This window comes from Zalophus californianus, chromosome 6 (genome assembly GCF_009762305.2).
Source record: "Zalophus californianus isolate mZalCal1 chromosome 6, mZalCal1.pri.v2, whole genome shotgun sequence".
NCBI lineage: Eukaryota > Metazoa > Chordata > Mammalia > Carnivora > Otariidae > Zalophus > Zalophus californianus.
Window position 1 is genome coordinate 60,593,890 of NC_045600.1, and position 21,853 is coordinate 60,615,742.

Here is a 21,853-nt window from a genome sequence, read left to right on the forward strand (position 1 = left end):
GAATTCCAAAATAAATCCAATTCCCCACCCCACCCCCAAATGCTAACATTGGGGAATCAGGCAAACTTTTTGTTTTCTAACTAAAGAAACTCTGAAGATTTTTTAAGTAAGTAAGGGCTAAGGGTTAAGAGAGGGCATTCAGCTGTGTAGGTACAAAACAACTGAATTTGGGCAAAGCAAGTTCCTAATTTTCAGATGATTTAAGATAAACTATGCTATGGGAAGAAAAAAAAAAACCTTTAAAACTTTTAAAAAAATTACACAAGTCATATGTGTTCATTTTCAAAAAATCAACCCATAATCCCACTGCCCAGGACAACCTCTATTAACATAGTGGCATACCTCTGTTGACCTGGATGTTTTCTATTTGCCCCTCCAGATCCCCTCTCAATCCTGCCACCCTGCTCTGTGCCTTAGGAGACAATCCCTTTGCAGCCTGATTTCTGCTTGAGCTCAGTGAATGAAGAACACTGGTTAAGAGTAGGGGGTGGAAGGAGAGGCCAAGACACTCACTCCCTAGCACCTACACTGTACAGTTGCTGTGGGAAGGCTACACGCCTTTAGAAAAAGTCATCAATCCTGTCAAAAGGTGTTTCCACATAGCTCTCCCTGCCTCACAGCCCCTTCCTCCAGCCCCTTCAGGCAGACCTGCAGGTGGTAAGAACCTATCCTCCACACCCTCACCAGCTCCAGGTTCTATACCATACCTTGTTGTTTCTCTATAGCCTGCCTACACCTTGTGAATAATCCTGATATTGAACTCTCTCACATTACTCAAGTTGAGTGTGCCATCTGTATCCTGCTGCTACCTTGACTAAAACCCCTTTCCAGGTTTTTAAATGGAAACTATGTATATTACAATTACATATATATATTTACACACACACATTCTTGTTTTTAGATAATAAGCCAGCTATTATATAGCTATATTACAATCTATACAAATCACTATGATTCAAAATTTTCAGTTTCCATTTTCTACTCAAAACAGTAATGCAGTAAATACGTATATACATGTATCTTTGCCCTCTTGTCTATATTACTGCCATAGGATACTTTCTTGGCAGCAGTATTTCTGGGACATATAAATATGCACATATGTAAGGCTTTTGATGTTGCCAAATGGCTTTTCATGCAGGCCATAATGATATTCACTTCTGCATGCAGTGTACAAGAATGCCCGGATGCCCATTGTCCCACCCACTCACTAACATTCTACCAAACATCTTTGCAGAAGGAAAATTCACCTCTTCAGTTCTGTTGTACACACACCACCTCATACTCTGCACTCAAGTCATACCCAAAGCCACCAAGTTGATAGATGGATAACAATTTAAACATCATCTCTTAATTCCAATTTCAGAAACCATAAAATAGAGCTTTTGGTATCTCCTCCCTTTCCCACGTTGCCACAGTAAGTAGTCCTTTAACCTATAAAATGTGTAAAATTTTCCACTAATTTGTTAGAAGTGGAAAAACCATACGTTTAAGTCCTAAACCAAAAAAACTAGGGCAAATTTAATGAAGTCCCTAAGTTTCTTTTACAGAGTCTAAAGGAAAATAATCACACATTAAAATTTAAGCCATTCCCATAAAAATGAATTGAACCCCAAGGTTGTGGAAGACATCAGAGTCCACTGTTATGAGAGGTACGAGCATGGGTGAAATGTGTCCTTCCCCCACAGCAGCTGTCTAACACAGGAACAGGAAGAGGCCGGACAACATTAAAGGTGGCTTAAGAGTGGAACTGAAAAAAATCTAAGAATGGGTTCTCTGAGAAGGAAAAACAAAAAAAACCTCTAGCTAATCAAGAAAAAAGAGCAAATACATACAGAAAGTAAGGAATGAAATAAGGCTATAATGATAGATCTGGAAGATTTTTTTCTTTACAAAATACTGTCTACAACTTCATGCTAAAACTTTAAAAATATATATGAAATATATAATTTCCGGGACGCCTGGGTGGCTCAGTTGGTTAGGTGACTGCCTTCGGCTCAGGTCATGATCCTGGAGTCCCGGGATAGAGTCCTGCATCAGGCTCCCTGCTCAGCGGGGAGTCTGCTTCTCCCTCTGGCCCTTCCCCCTCATGTGCTCTCTCTCTCTCTCTCTCAAATAAATAAATAAAATTTTAAAAATATATAATTTTCTCAGAAAATAAAAATGACAAGCATTATTTGATCAGATTAATATCTAGGGAAGAAGCGGAAAATGTTGTCAAAGAAGGCAGAACAGACTACATACATTAAGAAGACAGCTTTAAATTCCATTGTCCCATTGTCCTTTTGACCCTGGGTAACACCAACTCCCCACCTCCTCCAACTGTCCCATGAGCTTTGCTGGAGAAAAATCACAGTCAAGTAGATGGAAGCTACTATAGTTTTATGGTCATCAACCTCAAATGGGCTCTCAGCACTGAAAAGAAACTACAGAATTATGTTTTTCTAGTTGTCTTACTTTTCTATTCTCCACATCTCTGTAACATAGATAAAAATCTTCTCTATTCTTCTCAAACTTCTGAATTCTGCCACACACACATCCCTCCCCACTCAGCCCTGCAGAATCACTCAGCAGGCAATCTGAGGCAATCAGACTTCTGTTTTCATAGAGAAACAAAAGTCATCAAAAGGACCCCCTCAAATTCCTGCCACCAGAACAATAACACAAATCTATGTATGAATCTTCGTTTCTTCCCTCCTGTTTCAGAGGAAGAAGTGGCCTACCTCTTATGACTTCTCAAGTGCCTTACTCTATCCTGTATCTTCAAACTGCCTCACTCCGCTGGCTCCTTCCCATCAGTCTTCCAATACTTCCCCTCCTACGTGCTCCCTTCCTTTCTGCTCCCCTTCATTTCACAACCCACCACATTCTGGCTATTTGTCCCAACAAACTTCCCCTTGTCAAACTCATCACTGACCTCCATGTTGTTGAAACCAGTTGACACTTTTCAGTTCTTCACCTGCTTGTACCCTGGGCAGTATTTGATACTGCTGTCCTCACCTTTTCACCTTCTCCCTAATTAACAGGATTTTTATTATTTCTACTTAGCTCATATCTCTACGGATTGAATTTCCAATTTGTAATACAATTTGTAATGATCTATTGGTGCACTTATTTAATCAGCACAAGGTAAAAAAGTTCAAATCCTGCCAAAGTCAGTCTCCTTCCCACCCCTGCACCCCAGTCCCCCAATTTCCTTACCCAGAGGCATGTCTGTAAGCACTGTGTGAGCCTGGAGCTGCAGAGCACCATCTTTCCCACCATAAAAAATTCTGCTTGCGATTCAATAAATTATCTGAATCTTGGTTTGTGTAGACTTGCAATCTACATGCAATTTTAACTAAATCGATAGCTTTTACATTTTCATTTGTGTACATAAGCTCTCCCCACCCTTTTTTCAACATCCATTAGTTAACTGATCTTTGTAAACTGGCATTGAAACATTACAACAATGTTTTGTTGTACCAATTTTATAAACTTTTACAGTGCAATACGTGTTGTTTTTCCAAGACAAACCAAACTATTTCAAGGTTCTTGCTGCCTGCTTTAGCAGCATTTGATGGGAGGATCTTTTACATACATTTGTAACAGATGAAAAATAAACCAGATTGCAAATCCTTTTTTTTTTTAAGCTTAAACCATGCACCAAGTCTCTGGTCCAAATTGTGTAGGATAAGTTAAACTTAAATTGCATTCTATTAACCAATATGAATGTATTTCTGTAAGCATAGTTATGTTGAAATAAAGTTTTAAAAAGCAAAAAAAAAAAAAAAAAAAAAAAATTCTGCTTGCCCAAGAGTGAAGCTGAACAGAAGGAACCAGAGAGGAAGGTTCCTGATGACACTGTTTTGAGTATATGGGTCTAATTAACTTTAATTAATCTCTAGACTTTTCTAGTAATAAAGAATAAGTTTCCTTTTTTTGAAAAGCTAGCTTGAATTGTGTTTCTGTTAATTTGCAGCTGAAGCAGTCCTATATATAATTCTGAGGGAGCAGGTTCTAGAAATTTCTAGAACACAAAATTGACAGGGTTTCATAATCAATTGTATGTGGAAAGTCAAATTTTCCAAGTGTAAACATAGGCCTGGAGAGAGTTGGATAGGGTCATAAGTTCAAGTGTGACAAAAAGGAGTTCACATTTCACAAAGTTGCCATATGTGATTATGTGAGGAAGGGTGAAGAGCAGAAACACTTTAAGTGACCCAAAGCTAGTCACTGAGGTGGATGTTCAAAAATAAGCCAAAGCCTAGCAATCAGACAGTAAAGATTCCACAAACTCTTGGCCTTGAGTAAGACTCAGGTTGGGAAACAGATCAGTTTAGCCAAGGGAATCTGAGATACCAACTGCCAAGAAAAATTCAAGGTTCTAGAAATAAACAGATCAAAGTTACACCGCATAGGTGTAGGAATAACCAGATCTTGATAAGCAAGACAAGTAAATACCCATGTGAAATAGAAAAAAGGAAAGAAAGTGGGTTAGGTGGAACAAGACTAGCACTCGCAACAAAAGCCTTAAAATTACCTCGGAAGAACAAGGACAGTTTGTTCTCTGGCTTCTTTTGCAGTTACTACTGAAAGAAGGTAGCTCTGGGTACAAAAGACAGTATAAAAAATAGTTGTCACTAATATTAGGTGACTGTGATATAATCGATATTAGGAAGGCTGGGAGAAGGGTAGGAAAACTGGATATACTGAGGTATTCTTATAGAAAAGGTTAAATGAATAGAAAGCATAGAGAGATCACAGAAAAAAGATCATGCATATTCTGAAAAATAAAGCAAAGATAAAGCAGAAAAAGACAGGGAAGTTCAAATGACTGTGGGCAAAAGCCCACAATCCAGTTGAACGTTGACACTGTTTTCCTTTGGGGAACGCAAAGAGGAAGTCAAGTAAAAATACTGACATTAGGGGTCTAAGACGTTATCCTCAGCTTGGATGTCTTTTTATATTAAAAGTGGGTAATTCTGATCTTGTAATAATTCATTGCACTGGTGGGGTAGGATTTCTGCACATCCTGTGTGAAGAATGGATCCCGGTTCAATTTTGGCTCTGTGCTAATTCAAACATACTTTCCATTCTGTGCACCACTCAGGATGAACCTGAAGGCTTTACCTGAAATTACAGAAAGTTGTCTGTACTGTATTGGCTGAGTTCCCCCAAACTGACCAGTCATTCATAAGGGGCAGCACAATTCAAGGCCAAGGAACGTAGGAACTGTCTGTCATTCCCTGTGTTTACTTAGACAATAGAGCCCATGTTAAACTTGTAAATTAGAAAACATTTTATCAGAGTTTGGGGATAGAATTCAGTGGTGGAAGAGGTTTTTGCTGAGTAGGAGGTTCCTAAAAATACCTTAGGAACCAGAGCAAGACTGCTTGCTCATGACCCTCCAGACTCTCTCATGCACTTCTCTCAATTCATCCGAGTAAGTATAAAAACAACTAGAAGTAACATGGACAATTCAAAGAGCTAGTTTATTTCTATTTGTTGGACAAATGGATAAAGATCAACATGTTCTCTCCTGCAACTAAAATATTCAAACCATAAGGACAAAAAGCAGAAAGCTACATCATAAAAAATCATTTTCCTTTCATGTAGTGAAGCGGGCAGCCCTGGGGACTTCCACTTCCAGGAAGATGGAGCAGGTATAATTTTCCCTATTTCTTCCACTAAGACTGAAAACATGTAAAACAAACCTAAGAAGACTCTGTAAGGTGGAAAAGACACGCAGACTGGCTAAAGGACTTAGAATCTGAGGAACAACATGATGGTGAGTTCCCTGGGGTTTTGTTTTTGTTTTATCTGTCTCATATAATCTCAGACTTGGAGCTGAAAAAGCCGAGACAACCTGCTTTTGCCCCCGTCAGTGGGTGCAGACCAAAAAAGCCCCCCCCAATAACCTGCCCTCCACAGCCAAAGTTCCAGGAAAGAGACAGTCTAGCAAGACAGAAAACTTCTAGCCGAATACCACAGAAAAAGCTGTGGTCCCACCACAGAGATTTATGCTGAGTTAAAAAAGCCAAGCCAAAAAACTACATACTGTATGATTCATTATATAACATTTTTTAAAAGATATTTATTTATTTATTTATTTATTTATTTATTTATTTAAAGGAGAGAGAATGAGTAGAGGGGAAGGGCAGAGGGACAGAGAGAGAGAGAGAAGCAGACTCCCTGCGGAGTAGGAAGCCCAATGCAGGAACTCGATCCCGGGACCTGGAGATCATGACCTGAGCCGAAGGCAGACGCTCAACGGACTGAGCCACCCAGGCGCCCCTATAACATTTTTGAAATGATAGCTCACTCACAAGTTTGACAGGGTGCCCTATTATCAGAATGTCTTAGTTCCTCACCATGTGGACCCCTCCATTGGACTGCTTGGGTGTCTTCATGCGTGACCCAGGAGCCAGCTTCTCCCAGAGTGATCCAAGAGACAGCAAGGCAGAAACTACAATGTCCTTCATGACCAAGCCTCAGAAGTCACACACCATCATTTAGATAATACCCAACTGGCTGCACAGCTCAATCATACTGAGTGTGAGAGAGGACTACGCAAGGATGTGAATACCAGCAGTTGAGAACACTGGAATCTATCTTGGAAACTGGCTACCACAGTAGAATAGAAAATATCAGAGTGCAAAACAAGGATCCTTAGCAAGAAATGTGCGCATTTCAACAACCACTGCAGCCAACTACTATCAGTGGTCTGAGAGACACAGTAGAGCATACATGATTAATACACACATTACCTAAGAAAGAGTCATTCAATCTTTTTTTTGTTGGCATCTTTCTTGATTTTTGGAATCTGATGATCAATATGATCACTGAGAATTAATGTTGAATGTTCTGCAGTTTAAGTTTATATTAACATAATTCACAGTTGGTTATGAAGAGAACTAAGAAAAGCATTTTTCTGCTGCTGTTAGCAAAAAAGTATTAGGATTTTCGAGACTTTTAAATATCTCATTACAAACTTCCAGCGTGCTTGCTAGAAGGGATATTAGGAAATGGGACATTTTTCTAGTATAATCATTGTAACACTGTAACAGAACTGGTACTAATTTTTCTATAAAAGGATGGTTTTATTATTGGAAGAAAACAATTAGAAAGTAAAAAAATTATAGAGCAAAAACTACAGAGCTGTGTTCAAGTTCAAGTGCTGGATCTAGAGACTTAAATAGTAATAATATTAAGGGGTGCCTGGGTGGCTCAGTAGGTTGAGCATCTGACTCCTGATTTCGGCTCAGTCATGATCCTGGGGTCCTGGGATCCAGGCCCGAGTCAAGTTCCATGCTCAGTGTGGAGTCTGAGATTCTCCCTCTCCCTCTCCCTCCACCCCCCCCCCCACTCACAGGCACACACTTTCTTTTAAATAAATAAATCTTTAAAAAAAACAGAACAGCATTCACTGCAACAAGTAATCTTAGACTTTATTAAACTACTTCATTTTTTTTTTTTAAAGTAATGTCTGCAGCCAATGTGGGGCTTGAACTCAACCCGGAGCTCAAGAGCCTCATGCTCCACCGACTGAGCTGGCCTGGCGCCCCTAAGCTACTTGTTTTTTTAAGATGTTTATTTTTTTTTAAGATTTTATTTATTTATGGGCGCCTGGGTGGCTCAGTTGGTTGAGCGACTAACTTCGGCTCAGGTCATGATCCTGCGGAGTCCCGGGATAGAGTCCCGCGTCGGGCTCCCTGCTCGGCGGGGAGTCTGCTTCTCCCTCTGACCCTCTTCCCTCTCGTACTTTCTATCTCTCATTCTCTCTCTCTCTCAAATGGATGAATAAAATCTTTTTAAAAAAATGTTAAAAAAAGATTTTATTTATTTATTTAAGAGAAAAAGAGAGAGCACAAGCAGGGGGAGCAGCAGAGAAAGAGGGAGAAGCAGGCTCCCTGAGACCAACATGGAGCTCGATCCTGACGAAGGCACACGCTTTAACCGATTGAGCCACCCAGGCGCCCCTTAAACTACTCAAGAACAACAAAAAAAGATTTTATTTATTTATTTGAGAGAGAGAGAGAGAGAGAGAGAGCAAGCACAAGCAGGGGGAGCGGCAGGCAGAGGGAGAAGCAGGCTACCGGCTGAGCAAGGAGCTGGATGCGGGACTCGATCACTGGGATCATGACCTGAGCCCAAGGCAGACCCTTAACCTACTAAAGCCATCCAGGCACCCCTAAACTATTTTTAAATAAAGAAAAACTTATGTGCCAGACCTAGTAATAAATGTTTTCTTAAATATTTTAACAAATCTGCAAAATCCAAATAAACATTTCAATTTCTAATATACGTACAAATGAAAGGTTTAAAATTCCCAAATTCAAAAATTCTGGAAACAATTCAAATATTATCAAAGAAGGAAAAATTAGATACAGTTACCTGCCTGTGATGATTCATTTTATGTACCAAAGGGTGCCCAGATTAAACATTATTCCTGGGTGTGTCTGTGAGGCTTTTTCCAGATGAGATGAGCATTCGAACTGGTGGACTCGGAAAAGTAGGTTGCCCTCTCCAGTGTGTGTGGGCATCATCCAATCCTTTGAGGGTGTAAATAGAACAAAACGAGGAAGGAAAGAGGAATTCGTCCCTTCTTACTTCCTGTCCACCTGCTGAGTTGGAATATAGTCTTCTCTCGTCCTTGTTATGGTCTTTATGCCACCTGCTCCCCGGCTTCTCAGGGTCTTTGCATTTAGCGTGGGGCTGAGACAGTGAGGGACTACTGGAACAAACCCCAGGTGAAAAACACTAATGTAGCCAGTGGACTTCTGTTTCCTGTTACCGTTAATCCGCTTGTCCCACAGAGCAAGAGCACCGTGCAGGCTATATATAAGGGGGAACCTAGCTCCAAAAAGCACCAATGAGCTGCCTGAATTGCCTGCCAATACCAACCAATCAGGATAGGTCCTTCCAACCAATCAAGACCAAGCCCTTCCAACCAATTAGAATGAGGCCCTTCGAACCAATCAGGAGGAAGCACTTCCCCCGCCCCCCCCCCCCCCCGGCTTTTCCCTCGTTAGCACATTGGACCGTGAAGTGAATTTTTCCACGTATAGGCAGGGTCTTAGCGTTGTTGCAGGAAGGTACCTAAATTGCTTCGTGTTCATTTTCTGTCTCCGTTTAGGTCATGCTGGAGCCCCAGTAAAGTCTTGCATGTCCCTTTGACTTTTGGGTCCAGCCTGGTAGTTTCTATTGTTGTGGGGTCCAAGAACCCGTCTCCGGTGACAGGATTCCACCATCAGTTTTCCTGGATTTCCAGTTTGCAGATGGTTGGACTTCTCAGCTTCCATAATCAAGTGAGCCAATTCCATATAATAAAACTCTTCCTATATAAATCCTGTTGGTTTTCTTTCTCTGGAGAACTTTGACAGTCATATCAAAATATGTTCAAAAGAGAAAAATCATAGTGTAAAAAAAAATCTTCTAGAAATGTGGAATATTGTGTGTTCAATTATTTATATAAATCAACCAATAGGTTTAAACTATACCTTTACTTTTATAAAATCTTACAGGAGTGCAGAAAATTTAGAAACTTTAGTCTTTAAGATGTCTGCTATAGATTTTGTTCATAGTAACAAATAGAGCAGATATATGACTTGAAAATTAAGATTCAGAATAATTTATCGGTAAATTATAAGTAAACTAAAGGTAATACTGTAGCCTGGGTGAAATGCCAGAGTAATGACATCCTTAAAAACGTAAGGGAGGGGCCCCTGGGTGGCTCAGTCCTTATGCGTCTGTCTTCGGCTCAGGTCCTGATCCCAGGGTCCTGGGATCTGAGCCCCGAATTAGGCTCCCTGCTAGGTGAGCCTGCTTCTCCCTCTCTGCCTGCGGCTCTCCCTGCTTGTGTGCGCTCTCTCTTTCAGACAAATAAAATCTTCAAAAAAAAAGATTCCCTCTCCTCCCCCTTCCCCCACACAGGCCCCTTCACGCTTGCTCGCGATCTCTAAAAAAAAAAGTAAAGGAGGTAGGGCGGGGGTCCTTATCATATCCCTTTAACGTACAGGGCCAGTATCAGCAAAACTCATACTGATCATGGCAGAACAGTCGGCTGTTATAAACCGAACCAAGTGATAGCCCCCAGCCACCGCTGCTGTGTTGTGATTTTGAGATGTGTGTTATGTTTAATGGAACAGACTGACAAGCTCCGGCATGTAGTATGCAGCCATTAATCTCGCGAATGTAGTCTTTTAAACCCTTACCAGGAAAAAAGATCGGAAGCAATTTACAGTCGCTTGCACCAGACATCAAATCGCATTCATGGTCTTGTCCCAGGGTTATACTGGTTAAATTAATTCTCCTGCTCTGTTACAATATAGGCCAAAGGAATTTTGATTGCCTGGACATTTCACAAAATACTGTGCCGGTCAGTTGTATTGAGGCATCTTATTAATCAACCCAGGGGGTTGGGGGTGGGGTGGGGGGAAGGGGCAAGGACTCTAAATGCTCTGGTAAGAAACATGGGCATTAGAAAGTGGAAGAAGACCCTGCAGTGATTGGAGGACCTGCCCCATTAATGAAGTTACCGTACTGAGACTGGTTGGGGGTCATGCTGAGGTGTACTAGCTAAGGTAAAGAACACCTCACTGAACCTTGCATCTTCTACTAAGAAAGGCGCAATTTGTGGTAGCCATCTTCAGATTTTGGAGACTGTGTACACATTTGGGAAACCAGCCCATTGTTCAGATGACTCCAAATGCGGCGAGTTAAGAGTAAGAGGGGTCTGCAGCAGACTTAGTCTGTGCTACAAGCAACCCTGGTGTATAGGTTACAATCCAGCAAATACTGTGCGCTAGATGTGTGTGTGGTAGACGAGGATGCTTTGCTGTCTCTCACAAGTCTCAAACAGGAGAGTTGGACTGCAGACCTCCAGTGTTCTGGAACAACAGCAGAAAATTCCAACATCATTTGAAAAGTAGCTTCTGACTTGCTGTTGGGCCTTTGTAGAGACTGAGCCCCTGACCAGGGGACAGGAAGTGACTATGTGGCCAGAGCTATTCAGTGAGAGTTGCATACAGTAATAAGTAAGTTGGGGCAAGGGAGACAGAAAGGACTGCACAGATCCAGAGGTCAGAGAGAAAGAACACAAACATGTTGCCCATTTGCCTGCCTTTGTTGCACCAACACCTCTCCCTCAGCTCACGGCTGTGGCCTAGTAAGTGTTCCCTACAGCTACTGACAGGAAGAAAAAACTGAGGCCTGGTTCATAGGTAAGATGGTCGAGTATGTCGGTGCAAGCTAAAAATCCACCTGGAAATAATTTTTTAGAATCATTTTATCATAAAAGTGAAGACATAAAAATCACATAAAACAAATGTATAACCCCAGAAATTATCAGAAGGCAAACATCACCCTAGTCAAGAAGTAGATTGTTGCTAACAGCTCCAGAAGCTGTTTCCAGGTGTTCCAGCCTAGTCACAACCCTTCTGCTCACATGAATAACCACCATCTGGCTTTTATGACAATCGCTTCCTTGCTTTGTAAAAATGGTTTTGTCACCCAAACATGGATCCCATCACACTATCAGTTAGTCTTGGTTTAAAAAATTTATACATCTTCTTAAGTATCTCCTCCTCTATAAGTTCTTCTATCCCTTCATTTCCTTTCAGTTTTTCAGTCGAGGAACCTGGGCCATTTGCCCTGTAGAGTTTCCTACAGACTGGATTTTCCTGATTGCATATTCTTAATACAACCCAAGATTTTCTTTCATCCTCTTGAATTTTCTGCAAATTGTGAGCTGGATCCAGAGACTGGATCAGACTCAAGTTCAGAACTTATAAGAGGCATGTAATTCTGATTATCTCTTTATTCTGTGAATTTAGCAGCCATTGATGTTTTGTGCTTCTAGCCATTCATTAGAAATTGCCAAATGGTGATATGCAAATTCTGTCATTTTATTTGTTGGATTACCTTTATAGTAATACACATACCCTCATCTACTCTTTTATCACCAATCCTATATGCAATTCATATAGGAAAGATGTTGGGATTCCTTTCCTTTATCCATCAGTTTTCAAGATAACAGATGGTTTCTTTATCATTTCCAAAAGTTACACACACACACACAATCATTATGAACTTTGCAATTTAAATATTTTGATGGGCTTCAGTCTGTTGTAATTGTTATCATTGAGCTCCAGTTGTCCCATGTTTGACTACTAGGAGCCCTTTAAAGCTGTTCCCTGAATCATGGACATGACTCTAGTAGGATTTAATAGTTTTCTTTCTATCTGGTAATATACGATATTCTAGGCTTGTTTTGTTCATTTCTTGCCCAACTCCTAGATTTGACCATTTCTCTAAGAAGCTCTGGTTTCTTTTAATGAAAATAGTAGTAAGAATTGTATATTGTACCACAATCTGGGCACAAAGGATGCTTATTGTTACTAGGCTGAGCACTATTTTTAGGCCTATTCGGCAGACAGAACTAAGAAATCTATGTAAAATATCTGTTGCATCCAGATTGAGAGTTCCAGTTCCAACTCAATCTTTTATGTAACCTCTTTTCTATTATCATTGTATCTCCTTTTTTCCATATTAGAAATCTGATTCTCAAGAATGTAGAGGATGATAACATTAATATATCCCATAATTACTCATTTATCTCATACTACACACACAGCAGTCTCAGAATAATAATACTAATATTACCACCAATATGGTTCCTGAAAACATTTTAAGAATTCACACACTCTTCGGGTGCCTGGGTGGCTCAGTTGGTTAAGCAACTGCCTTCGGCTCAGGTCATGATCTTGGAGTTCCGGGATCAAGTCCCGCATCAGGCTCCCTGCTCAGCAGGGAGTCTGCTTCTCCCTCTGACCCTCCCCCTTCTCATGCTCTATCTCATTCTCTCTCTCAAATGAATAAATAAAATATTAAAAAAAAAAGAATTCACACAATCTTCTATTCTTAAGGTAGTTATACTCCATTTACTTTGTCAGACCATTACATACTACACTTTCTCCCTCTTATCCAGTGGTATGCTGGGCCAGCTCATACCAGCTCAGGACAGCCAATTGTTAAATATTCAGGAACTTTGCAAGCGGGTTTTTAAACACCTACATTATCAAAGTTAAATTATATAAACTTAACCACTGCATATATTAAAAGTAAAGGTAGAAAATACTCAAAACTCATCAGTTCCTAATTATTTTGCTACATGTTATAACTAGCTATGCTTTTCATGTTATTTACATCTGTTACATCTGCATGGTGGAAACACTATATTACTATGTAATGGTGAGCACTGCACAAGGTTTCTCAACTCTGCATTCAGTGACATCACATTGGTAGCATGAAATCAACCATAGTAGGAATATTCACACCACAGAAATGGGTAAATGATACAAATTAGGACTTGATTTGTTGTTTTTTATGATTGTCTAGACTTTAAAAAGTGATGCAGAAAATGTTAATAATGCAAATTAAACTTAGAAGGGTATTGTGCCTGTAGCCATTTTGAATAGGACCCCAAAAATGAGGAAATATTTGAAAACTATTACCTAGTTCATCAAAGAGGTCACTTGCATCATTGACAAATGAGTGAACTTCTCTTACATGTCTTCATTATTTCACATTTGTCTTACTCATTAACAGAAACAAAAATAGCAACCAACATTCATGTTAAAAGGAATCTCATTCAGGGCACCTGGGTGGCTCAGTGTGTGGAATGTTCAGCTCTTGATTTCATGATCAAGACTTGATTTCATGATTTCAGGTCATGATCTCAGGGTTGTAGGATTGGCCTGCATTGGGCTCCCCACTCTGTGGGGAGTCTGCTTGAGATTCTCTCTGTCCCTCTACCCCTCCCCCAACGCATGCGCACTCTCTAAATAAATAAAAATTAAAAAAAAAAGAATCTAGGGGTGCCCGGGTGACTCATTCCATTAAGTGTCTGCCTTCGGCTCAGGTCAGGATCCCAGGGTCCTGGGATCAAGCCCTGCATCGGGCTCCCTGCTCAGCGGGGAGGCTGCTTCTCCCTCTCCCTCTGTTGCTCCCCCTGCTTGTGCTTGAGCTCTCTCTCTCAAATAAATAAATAAAATCTTCAAAAAAAAATCTAATTCATCAATGACATGAGTGACTTCGTCGCTGAATCAGATAGGAATCATGCATTTATTCAAGTCAAGATTTTTGTGACACAATTGCTGGTGAGATAATTTTAAAAAACTGGTAGTAGACTTTGTAAGAGGTAGCATCTCACAGTGAAGTTATATAGGCTGAAAAACGAGGTGTTTTATTTTGAAATTTATGTTAGCCATATATTTAATCCTTGTCAGTCCTTATTTTGATGTCTCTGGTCATTTTGATTGTGTGATGCTCATGCTCTTGTAGATTCCTTAGGTTGGGTTCACTGGAATAATGTTCCCTGAGTTGTTTTTTGACAACAGTTTGTGCCCTTTATCTCTGAAGTCATTCTTACTGAATATAAAATTCTTGGCTCACACTTTATTTCCTTAAATATATTCAATGTGCTTATCCATTTTCTTCTGGGATAAAGCACTCTGTTGAAAATCCAGTGATAATTTTCTTTTCCTTATAAGTCATATGCTCTTTTAAGCTTGATACTCCCCCAATTTGTTCCTTTTCCTTTTCGTTCAGTAATTTTACTAGAATATGTGTTGTCACTGGTCCTTCTAATTCAGTATTCTCAGTTATGCTTTCAGTGTGAAATTCAAATCTTTTTTATTTCAGGAAAGTTTTCTTAATTAGAGTATTTAGTAATTGTTCCATTCTTTTACTTTGACTTTCTTTTTCAAGGATGCCATAATCCATTTAATAAGCAGTCTTCTTTTTCCATCCTCAGTATTTGTTACCTCCTCTTCCTCTTGAATCCCTTTAATCTCATACTTCATTGATTTTTTGTTTTTTAATTTTCCTCTTTTCACCTTCTGTTTCTTTTAAGGCAATATGTAATGGATTTGTTCACTCGTGTTCCTTCTAGTTTAGTCCTCACTTTTGAAATAACTTTTTTTCTTTTACTTTTTATTCTTTGCTGAGTTCTGTCACCTCATTTCTGAGTTTTTCTAATTACGATATATATCAGATACTGCTTATCTGTGCAGAATCTGTTCCAAGATCCCCAGTGGATATCTGAAATCACAGATAGTACCAAACCCTACATATACTATACAGTTTCCTATACAAACATACCTATGATAAAGTTTAATTTATAAATTAGGCATAATAAGAGATTAGCAGCAATAACTAATAATGAAATAAAACCGTTATAACAATATACTGTAATAAAAGTTGTGTGAATGTGGTTTCTCTGTCTTTCAAAATATTGGATTGTACTCCCCCTTCTTATGACGATGATGTGACATGCCTACATGATGCGATGGAGTGAGGTGAATGGTGTAGGCGTTTTGACGCATTGTTAGGAGACTACTGACCTTCTGATGATCTGCCAGAAGGAGGATCATCTGCTCCCCAACCACAGGTGACTGCAGGCAACTGAAACCACAGACAGCGAAACCGTGAATAAGGGAAGACTGATGTATTTTGTTTTTTCATGTCCTGTAACATTTTCTTAATATCTTTTAGTTATTTTGAAACAGGAGATCACAGTTTTTTTGTTTTTTGTTTTTTGTTTTTAAATATGGAATACTTTGTGAATGTGCGTGTCAGCCTCGTGTGGGAGCCAGGCTAATTTTCTCTGTATATTGTTCCAGTTGTAGTATATGTGATGCTTAGGCTCGCTTAGATGATCACAGTAGATCACAGTTTTCACCTGTATCGTGGGCATATCTTTCTGGCATAGGAACAAGTAATTCTTCTTTTTCTCTTTTTATCATAATAATTTTGCATGGGATTTGACCTTCATACTTTTTAGTTATTTTTATATAAAAAGGGTTTTCCTGGACATCTACACTAAGCAAGGTACGAAACCTTCTCTAACATCACAGAGTTCCCTCTTTAGTTCTTTTTGTATGGGGCTCAGTAATAGGGTGCCTTGTTTTCTGAGCTTTTCTTGGTTCTATTGCCAAACCCCACTTCAATTTGAACCTTCCCTTTTCTTCATCTCTGCTGTCTATCCTGCTGAATTTTAATTCCATTTCTTCTTTGGAAGCATTGTGACTATTCTTGGCCTTTTGTTCTTCCACAGACATTACCAAAACAAGTTTGTCAGTTTCCTTGAAAAACCCTGTTAGAATTTATTTTCTGTATTTCATTTAAGTATTTAAAAATCATATATATCTCAGGGCACTTGGCTGGCTCAGTTGGTGGAGCGTGCAACTCTTGATCATAGGGTCCTGAGTTCAAGCCCCACATTGGGCATGGGACCTACTTGAAAAAAAAAGAAAAGGCAACAAAAATTATATATATATCTCTTTCATACATTGTTAAGGGTAAATACTGCTTCAAGGTACTTTTGTTTTAGATGCATGTGTTGTTTATGTGTGTATGTATACATACACATGAGTGTATTAGGATATGTGTCTCTGTCAAAAAGCATGACAACCACTGCCCAGAAGGCTACTTCAGCACTGATTCCCCCTTGGGCTTCCTCTTTTCCATTTGGTATTCATTTTCTTATTGACTAAACTAGACTGTTTTAAAGCCACATGTTTTTATTACTCGGTTCCATACAGATCTCTAGGGGAGAACTGCTGATAGTGGTGATGGAGTTTGAAAGGGGCTGAGGGAAAAAATGCAGGGAGTTTCCTGCCTCCCTTAAACCTCACCCCTCGGGACCCTTTCTTACACATCTGCTCATGCAGTCAGTTGGGAACTGCTGCTGGGGTTTTTAGATAGCCTTCTCATCCCTTGCCAGATGGTCTAGGGGTTTGTAAAAGTAGACAAGAAATCAGAGAGAATAAAGAAATAATAGAAATGTCTTCACTCTTAGATCATTTTGAAGACAAATAGTCTATATTCCTCAGCCACCAAGGTGTTGGAATTCTAACAGATAAACCTCAAAGCGCCCTCTGCTGGCAGCCAGTATTAACCACCACTAGTCAACAACGAAATAATGCAGATTTCATTGGTACATATTTTTAAGATGGTAATCACACATAGGGAGTTATATTTATATTCACTATTATGTCCTCCAACTAACCAAATGGAACTCAAGCACCATAAGTTAAAATAGCTCTAAATTATGCAGAATCTACAGTTTTGTTCTGTTTTGTTTTTACTACGCTTTTAAGTATTACAAACCTAAACACTATTTGAAGATGAAATGGACTAGTCATTTATAATTGTTGAGAATAATTGTTATGTTAAAAATAATTGTTTTGGACATTTTTATTATGAGCAGGTGTCAGTATTTCTGGAATAAATAAATGCTGTGTGTCTGTGCTTCTAACTTTACATTTTTCCCTGGTCAAAACAAACTCATAACTAATCCTCTTTCAGTCTTTCTGTGAAATTTCTAACTGCCTAAAAGAGATTATCATAAAGAAGAATAAAGCTAAATTCTTGGATTTATAAAATAGTTTACTACAGTACAGCCTTAAAAATAAAGTTAAATAAAATTAAATGGAGGAATGAAATAACATCTTGAAAATTCAAATCATCCACTAATTTCTAAATTGATAGTTACTCGTGTATTAGCATAGTTATAGGAAGATATTCAAAATATCAACATCACTTATCTTGTTCAACAGAATTAACTATTTTGTGTATTTATACACTAACATATACAGGACTTGCTTAACTTTTTTCTAAAAGGATTAGAGAAATTTTATGGTTCCTAATTTTCAAAGCTCTAATAATCTTGTGCCTATGTACTGAGGTCACTAAAACCTCACAATAACTTTTGGTATAACTCAATGTACCAGTGATAGTGTTTACCCTCAAGAGAAGAAACTCTGAAACAATCTAGTTTTAGATCTTTATATAAAAGATCAATAAATTAATTCATTTTCCAGTATGAATTAATATTTATTAATTTGCTTTTTGTAAAACTTCTGTATTAAATTACCAGTTAGGCCCTTCCTGATTAATAAGTCTATGGAGTCTACTGATTATAAATAGATCCTTGGGGAAAAACACAACCATAAAAAATTCTTTTTTTTTTTAAAGATTTTATTTATTTATTCATGAGAGACAGAGACAGAGAGAGAGAGAAGCAGGCCCCCAAGGAGCAGGGAGCCTGACGTGGAACTCGATCCCAGGACCCTGGGATCATGACCTGAGCCAAAGGCAGATGCTTAACATCTGAGCTACCCAGGCACACACAACCATAAAAAATTCTATTTTAAGAATATTGAGAATAAAATTGGGAAAGTGTGGGGCAAAAAGCTTACCAACAGGGTCATAAATTTAATAGACAAATAGAAACTATCTATTTAATGCCATTCAGAGCACTTTGATCTGTATTAAAAGTTCTGTTTCCTTTTGTTTAATTACATACTTTGTTTCTATAGTAACTCTAAAGCATATAATCCGTTGAATGTTCCTAAGCCTTTTACATGGTGACTTCTTTTCAGTCGGTAAACAGTAATAACAATATAATCCTTGTTTAGAACTTCATCTTCTTCCTGAAGCTCCCTTAATTAGTACGCAATAGAATTAAATGCAACTGCAGTCTCACTATACAAATTTGAATAATTAGAAGAAAAAATACAAATCCTAAACTAAGTACCTTAGTTTTCTAGGAATTTACTGCCACCTTCAGGTTTTAATCAAAATGCTTTAGTACTATAGCTTTTACATTTCTAGGAGAGAGTCCCTGGTTAATGCAGTAGAAATATTAACATTATTTTCTGGTTTTGAAGGCAAAGTGCTTTCTAACTTAGATTGAAGTACAAATGTCTTTCATGAAATGTGCTTTCATTTTGTCTTGTCTTTTATGATTCTTCTATAACATGTAATTGAAAATCAAAACCTACAGTTTGTTTTATCAGTCATTATAACTATAATTATACACTGGGAGCTCCTAGAAGACTGTCCAAAATATACTAAAGGATCTTTAGGTTAAATCTAATGAAAAACCCTTCAACAACAAAACTGTTTTCAATGTTCCATGTATTGATGCCGACCAGCCAAAGACCACCCTGAACTTACCTGGCATTTAACAAACTGGGTCTCTTGCTCATTGCAGTGAGGAAGCATATGCCATAGGGGATTGTGGGTGTCTGATAAAGAAGGTATTTTATTTTATTTTTATTTTTTTTAAAGATTTTATTTATTTGAGAGAATGAGAGAGGGAGAGAGAGAGAGAGAGAGAGAGCATGAGACGGGGGAGGGTCTGAGGGAGGAGCAGACTCACCACCGAGCAGGGAGCCTGATGCGGGACTCGATCCCAGGACTCCAGGATCATGACCTGAGCCGAAGGCAGTCGCCCAACCAACTGAGCCACCCAGGCGCCCAAAAGAAGGTATTTTAAAAAGGACTTACAGGATTGTACTGTATTAGGGGATTTTTGGTAGGGCTCAAAGAAGTGTCAGAAAGTGGGGGCAATTCTATGATTGGGCATCTTGATTAATCTTATTTATAAGACAGGAGGAATGAAGTGAGGCCAAAGATGTAATAGATAAAGAAGTAGCAGTCAGTCATATTAGCAATAGGGGGCGGTTGCATGTTTTCATTGTCTGCCGACTGACCTTGTTTCTATCTAGACTTAGACAAGCTTGGGAGGGGGAGAAGGTCTTGGGTTTTTTTTTGTCTCGCTTCATCACAGTCAGAGTGGCCTTGTTTTAAGAGGCTGTTTATGCTTAACGGGAGAACCCCAAGGTCTAGCAATGAGTGCCAGGCAGTTCCTAGTTTTCTTTCTCACATATACATTTGCAGCTCTACCAATATCCTTATTTTTTATTCCTTGAATTTGTGGTGAAATTACCAAAGTTTATTATAATTTTTAAGATGAAAATCAACAGAGTATGAAGCCCTGGTGTTTGTGATAAATTTTGCAAGGGTCAGAAACCCAGCTCAAAAAAAAAAAAAGCAAAAGGGGAATTTATTAGAAGACTCATGTGACATGAGAAGGATTGTAGTACAGAGGGAGTGTGGGTCCGCTGAAAGCAGGAAGTTAAATGCCAACTACCTGTCGGTCCCCTGTCTCTTCAGCTCCCTGTGTCATCTTTCTACACAGGGCAGGAAACTTAATTGCCTGTAGTTCTTAAACTTTATTGTCTTCCTGGTTTCAATATGAGATGGAGACGGATTCTGTTTCCACAGTCACAGCTTGAAAGATCTCAGCAAAGGGTACTAATCAGGACAGCCTGGGTTACATGCCCACCTCGTCTAAACTGTGACCGAGACTGGCAGACCATGAGAGAAATGGGTGCTCCCGCTGAAGCCACATGATTGGGGGAAAAGCCTTTCTTGGAAAAAGTGGAACTGCAGTGCCCTGCAGACAAAAGAATTGAGGCCCAGCAGGGAGCAAAAATATGATAATAATAATCAGTTCTGGGTTAGAAATATAATATTTGCTATAAAGAAAAAGGGCAAGAAGCAAGAAGACCAGTTAGACCATCACAATCATCCCAATAAAATACAGTAAAGGCTTGAATTAGGGCAGCATCTGGGGCACAGGACAAAAGAGGGTGATTTCAGAAAATGTTTCAGAGTTAAAATCTGTAGGACTTGACAATTAGAAATGGGGAGTCAAAATATGTAAATAGCCCTTATATAGGATTTATCATGTAATAGCCACTGTTCTAAGCACATAGAATATATTAATTCATTGAAACCTCCTCACAACACTATGAAACATTTAGAATTACTATTTTCATTTTCAGATGAGGACATTTGGAGGCACAGGAAGGTTAAGAAATTATCCACAGTCATACAGCTGGTAAGTGACAGAGTTCACACACACTTAGTCTTGCTCCGAAGCCCATTGAGTTTAGTCAGCTGCCACAGCCTGCCCAGGGCCTGAATTTGGGTGGATGGCTTCATGAGTCAAGGGTGGGAACAGAGGAGGAAGACAACTGGGGTTGGGGCAGGGATGTGAAGAAGAGATAATGATTTGGTTTTGTACGTGTGAAGTTCAAAAAGCGTGACCACCAGATGGAAATGCCCCGCAGGTAACTTGTAATATATAACTTGGGTTAGGGCAGAGATTTAGATTTGGGATTGTCAGAACATACATAGCTGAAGTCAATGTAGTCATTGTAGTAGTCATTAAGTAGATGTACTTAAACATCCTGAAATCATAAATTTATCCTCAAACAAGTGAAAGCACCTGTTTTTTCCATTAACAATGCCATTTTTTAATTCTTTCAATAAGTGAAATATAGTATTTCTTTTCCCATCCCTCTAATAGCAGATGTCGTTTAGCCTCTGCTCAAGGATCTGGTTTCTTAAGCAGTTTAACATAAACTGTAATCTTTCTGGTAGAGATGAAAAGTCAATGAAGTGAGGGAAAACTTCTAAAAGGGCTTGAGTGAGGGTTATCATGCAGTCTGAAGGAAAAAAAACAAAGAGAAGGTGGAAGAATGATGTTGGTAATTATCACAGAATCACTGTTTCTGGTGATAAGGAGAAATAGGCACCCTCATATACTGTTACTGGGAGTGTAAATTGGTACAATTTATTTGCAGGGAAATTGGGCAATATTTAATAAACTATAAAAAAAAATCCCTTACCACTTGACCAAACAGTTCTACTTGAAATTTATGCTACAAATATACTCTTTCCCAAGGTCAAAAACGTATGTTCAAGAGTATTCACTTCAGCCTTGTTTGATAAGAGAATAAGGAAAGGAAAAATCTAAATGTTCATCAATTCCATAGCATGGAATTCCATGAGGTTATTCCATAAAATGAATACCATGCAGTCATTAAAAAGAATGAGGTAGATCTCTGGGGGCTGATAGGGAATGATCACCAGGACATACTGTATTTAAAAAGGATTGCGGCCCCTGCACAGTTCAGTCAGTTGACTGTCCAACTCTTGATTTGGACTCAGGTCG

At 39.0% G+C, this 21,853-nt stretch overlaps 1 protein-coding gene and 1 non-coding gene across 2 annotated transcripts in view; both read right to left on the bottom strand.

Moving 5' to 3' along the window:
• Positions 1-14,061: 14,061 nt before the first annotated feature.
• Positions 14,062-21,853, bottom strand: part of BRMS1L (BRMS1 like transcriptional repressor) — a 42,224-nt gene continuing 34,432 nt past the window's right edge. Inside the window, exons 10-11 of the mRNA XM_035728118.1 lie at positions 15,384-15,444; positions 14,062-15,081 (exon numbers count right to left, since the gene is read on the bottom strand). Coding sequence (XP_035584011.1) covers positions 15,031-15,081; positions 15,384-15,444 — 112 coding nt within the window. The 3' untranslated portion in view covers positions 14,062-15,030. The remainder of the gene's footprint in view (positions 15,082-15,383; positions 15,445-21,853) is intronic.
• LOC118357118 lies at positions 15,584-15,690 on the bottom strand. The gene has a single exon (XR_004820164.1). It is a non-coding gene; the product is annotated as a U6 spliceosomal RNA (small nuclear RNA).